The 5,000-nt window shown below is 41.6% G+C and overlaps 1 protein-coding gene across 17 annotated transcripts in view; it reads left to right on the forward strand.

Moving 5' to 3' along the window:
* brp (ELKS/RAB6-interacting/CAST family member bruchpilot) overlaps positions 1 to 5,000 on the forward strand; it is a 696,927-nt gene that overhangs the window by 481,622 nt on the left and 210,305 nt on the right. For 2 of the 17 annotated variants that reach the window (XM_076211493.1, XM_076211481.1), the window contains exon 4: positions 4,219 to 4,269. The exons of the other annotated variants lie outside the window; for them this stretch is intronic. In XM_076211493.1, the coding sequence (XP_076067608.1) occupies positions 4,219 to 4,269 (51 nt within the window). The remainder of the gene's footprint in view (positions 1 to 4,218; positions 4,270 to 5,000) is intronic. 17 annotated transcript variants of the gene reach the window in all.

The raw sequence follows: 5,000 nt of genomic DNA on the forward strand, positions 1-5,000 counted from the left end.
ATTCCCTGGGTGGCTTCCTAAACGGGGTCCAATGACGGGTACCTGTCTGTGGTGGTCCTGGAAGATGGACAGCAAAGCTGCCAATTTTCAAAACCTGTCAGTCCCCTCACCTCCATCATGAGGTGCAACCCTGAGGGGGTGACACTCGGTCCCCGGACTGGGGTCAAGATCTCTCTCTGTCAACTTAAGCTGTATCTATTACATTTTCTCACACACAGGGAACTGACAACTGGCAATTCTTTTCCTCCTACTATCACTTAAAGTCGGTGGCATAGAAACAGTCCCAGACTGATGCAGGTTTCGAGGATCGTTGTCAGCTACTTTGGGGCTGCGGGTTTTTCCATTTGGTGGAATTCGAAGCAACAATTGATTGACAGAGTGCCTCTTAGATGGAACATTTTAGAGAAGGAGATGGAAAGAAATGGGTAAGGGTAGTATTTGGTGTGGTGGCTGGGTGTGTTCAAGAAAGAAGTGGATTAGTGTCTGGTTCTGTTTATTTCCCTGTAGTTAACTTCATGCTATAGTTAGTTATTAGTGTTGTTTCAATCATGAGCAAATTCTGGCCGTCACTATAGTTTTCACGGGCTCACTGCTCCAACTTGATCCAATGGTTCTCAAACTTTGATTTCAGTGATGACACCCTAAACTTCTGTAACCTTTCCTGTGCTACCTGCCCCCTCCCCCCACAAGATTATGATCTTTATATGTTTTGTTGTTTAATGACATGGGGAGATATATATCTCCTCCATTCCTCTATAGAACCGCTGAAGAAAAACATCATCAGAGCAAGTAGCTTCTTACAATAATCAATCATGCGTAGACTTCCGCAAATGCTTTTATACAAATGGTCGAAGAGAGAATCTTGCTAAGATCAAATTCATGATAATCTTCTGGGATCCTTTGTCGCTCTCTATGACACCCACTTTGAGGAACACTGGCTTATTCCATAGGCCTTTTGTTTGTGCGATTTATTTATTTATTATTATTATCTTTTTTTAAGATTCAGTTAAATAACATCATTTAAAGAAACCTAGAATGTGGTATATAAGGGGTCGGAGTAGACACCATATGAGGATGGAACATTTATGAAATGTATAACTTCTTGCTTAAGAACATAAGAACATAAGAATGAAGGAGACTGCAAGAGACCATAAGGCCTACACTTGGCAGCTCTGTATCCATCACCACCTGTCATCCCCATCCATAAAGTTGTCTCATCGTTTCTTAAAACAACTGATAGTTTCAGCGCTCAATACATGGTTACTAAGTTTATTCCATTACTAAGGTTATTGAAGGTTTTTCAATTACAAAGACGCAGAATATTCATGCATCACGGAATGAATGAGGAAAGGAAACTAGGACAGAACATCCCACGGGGCGCCATGAGGCGGTGACAGGATTAAACGAGTTAGGCTTAATGGCTACAGAACTCCTCCTGTCAATATACCAAATAGTCTCTTCACCATTATAAAGGAGGGAGCTTAATTCCACAAGGAACTAAGAAATAAAGGGAAGACATGAGGGTGTTAAGTGGGTGTGGGACGGGTGAGGGGTGAGTACGTGCTTTGGCTGGTTACTCACCATTTCACTCTCACGATGTGGGAAGTGAGAAACCCCTGTTAGGGCGATTTTTTTTTTTTTCTAGGCCGATGTTTGGGTTGCTTCCCCGCCTGGCCAGGGCTGTCGGAAACCAACTCAAGAGGCCCGCAGCCCATACCGGGGATCGTACTCACAACCACCTGCTCATGGGTTCGACACGGTATCCACTGTGCTCTCCTCCTTAAAAAAGTCTAGATAAATCTCACATACCTGTTTTACCTCTCCCCCTCCACCTGTATTGAAATAAAATCTATACACACACTGCTCCTGAACCAACAGTGTTCATCTCTAAATGATCTACCTATTCTTATCCTCATCTTCTTAATCAATACACGACCATTCATTCAGATCATTGGTGGATGCAGGTATGACCCGTCATCCATGAGGAGCTGAGATGGGAAGGGGGGGAAAGGATGGTGGAGGGGGAGTGGAATGGGTGGGAATAGGTACGTGCCTCTGACTTGGCTACCTCCCTTATAAGGGGGAAAAAAAGCTCTTGGTATATAGATAGATAGAAATACTGAAATATAGAATTTCTTCTCTTTAACACACTACTCATCTCTTTTACGGTCTCGCTCGTTCCTTATCCACGTACATTGACCTGCCCATTCACTACGTTTTTTTTTTTTTCCTCCAGACTCTCCAGACACGTACATTGGCCTGCCCAGTCACTACGGTTTTTTCTTAACTTGTTTTTTTTTTTTTTTTTTGTTCTTGTTCTTCTCAGACTCTCCTATGCCTTGACGCTTCGGAGAAGGAAGTTACATCGAGTGTGGTGGTGGCGTGTGTGTGTGTGGAGGGGGGGGGGTTCCCAGTACTCACCTTCAGTCCTATCTACTCTGCTTCTGTGACACGCATAGGATCGTTATGCTGGGATTCTTCTGCCTATCAACAAAGTAGCATAGGGAAAAGGACGGGGTTGGATATAGGAGTGATGAAAGACAAAATTCAAAGGAGAAGAAAATAGTGAGAGCAAGAGTAAATACGCGTCTCAGTATTCTTCTTATGATTTGGCTGGACCGTAGGGATACCTCTAAAGTCTCTCTCTTTCTCTTTCTCTCTCTCTCTCTCTCTCTCTCTCTCTCTCTCTCTCTCTCTTACTCTCCGTCTCTTACTCTGTCTCTTATTCTCTGTCTCTCTCTTACTCTCTTTCTCTCCTAATATTTTTCTCTTTCTCTCTCTCTCTCTCTCTCTCTCTCTCTCTCTCTCTCTCTCTCTCTCTCTCTCTCTCTCTCTCTCTCTCTCTCTCTATCTCTCTCTTACTCTCTGTCTCTCTCTTACTCTCTTTCTCTCTTACTCTTTTTCTGTTACTCTCTTACTCTCTCTCTTTCTCTCTATCTATCTGTCTCTCTATCTTTATGTCTATATCACACACACACACACACACACACACACACACACACACACACACACACACACACACACACACACACACACACACACACACACACACACACACACACACACACACACACACACGCACACACACACACACGCACGGCAGTACACACGCTCCCACCCGTACGCGCAAGTTCAGGTTATACAAGTCAAATAATTTTTTCTCAAAGTCTCGGGGTATTACCAATTACGTGTTCGAATTGGTTTGGCTGAAATTTATGGTGCACAGATATTGAATGGAGCGTGTTCTCCGAGTTTGCGGTTTATCTTATATTTTGCGCTTTTACTTGAACAAAAATCGTCGAGTGTGTTTTTTGCATATATATAATTGAGGCAGCTTTTACTCGTATTTCGTACTTGAAAGTTATGATGATAACATATGATGTGATGATTAAGATGCTAACGCTGAGTTCGATGATGGTGGTGGTGATGATGATGATGATGATGATGATGATGATGATGATGACGATGATATTGTTTATCACCTTATTTTTATTTATTGTTTTTGTTAATGATGATTATAACGAACAGGAGAAGTAGGAGGGTTTTGTTGATGAAATACACATGCGCACAGCACACACGCACAAACACACGCGCACACACACACACACACACACACACACACACACACACACACACACACACACACACACACACACGCACACACATAAATTATGGCTTTGCCTCAAATATGTTTTGCAAGTGTGCCTGATCATACTATGTGTGTATATGAGTGTGTAACTCTAATGTGCTTTATTATTAATATATTTTTCTGTTCCTTATATGCTAATGCCATTTCGTTTTTGTTTGTCGTTGATTTCTCCGAAAATTCTGAAATATTTTGGATTTCTGAAATCTTGATTGGCAGTCATAATCATTTTTAACCTATCCGGACCGGAAGCTTCTGGCATTATTGTTCGTTTTTTTTTTCTGTGGGAAAATTTATAACCTTGTCCCACCATTATATACTTTTGACATTGTCCTTCTTATATATGAATTACTCTACTTTCTTTTGATGAACCTGAATAGGCAATTATCTTATCCTCCTTTCTCACTCTTTCCAATACTGTCATCCTTACTTTGTCTAGTCATTCTCCGTATACTGTCTAGCCGCCTAGCTAATTTCCATATACCCTACCAGTGATTCACTGTATGTTCTCTTAGACATCTTGTAGCACCTCCAAGATTTTTGTTAACCTAGATATGTCTTTTTTTCCAAAGTGTGGGTACCATACCATCACTGCATACTCTAAGCTACGCCTTAAGAATTGTGTAAGTAAGATTTTTTCCACATTAATATCGAAGTAGATGAATGCGAAATAATTTGTGTCAGATCTTACTCTCCTCCCCTGGCGTATGCTTTTCTGTCTCTGCAGTTTTTTATTTTATTTTGTTTCATTTTTTTTTAACTTGAATTGAGGTTACTGGTAAATGTTACCACCACATTCTCCTTATTTTACTCTCACCTGGAATATATCACTATACTCAGTCTGTGTTAATTCCTATCTCTTCTACTGTATCATTTATATACGTGTGTGTGTGTGTGTGTGTGTGTGTGTGTGTGTGTGTGTGTGTGTGTGTGTGTGTGAGAGAGAGAGAGAGAGAGAGAAAGTGAGAGAGTGTGTGTGTGTGTGTGTGTGTGTGTGTGTGTGTGTGTGTGTGTGTGTGTGTGTGTGTGTGTGTGTGTGTGTGTGTGTGTGTGTGTGTGTGTGTGTGTGTGTGTGTTCCTGTATGTGCGCGCGCGTGTGTTTGTGAGTGAATGAGTGTTTGAGTATGTGTGCGTATATACGAGTGTGTGAATATGTATGTGTGTGAATGTATATGTACACACACACACACACACACACACACACACACACCTACACACACACACACACACACACACACACACACACACACACACACACACACACACACACACACACACACATACACACACACATATATATATATATATATATGTGTGTGCGTATGTGTGTATGTGTGTGTGTTTGCGCCCCCGT

This window comes from Oratosquilla oratoria, chromosome 28 (genome assembly GCF_046742065.1).
Source record: "Oratosquilla oratoria isolate Oo_2021 chromosome 28, ASM4674206v1, whole genome shotgun sequence".
NCBI classification, from domain to species: domain Eukaryota; kingdom Metazoa; phylum Arthropoda; class Malacostraca; order Stomatopoda; family Squillidae; genus Oratosquilla; species Oratosquilla oratoria.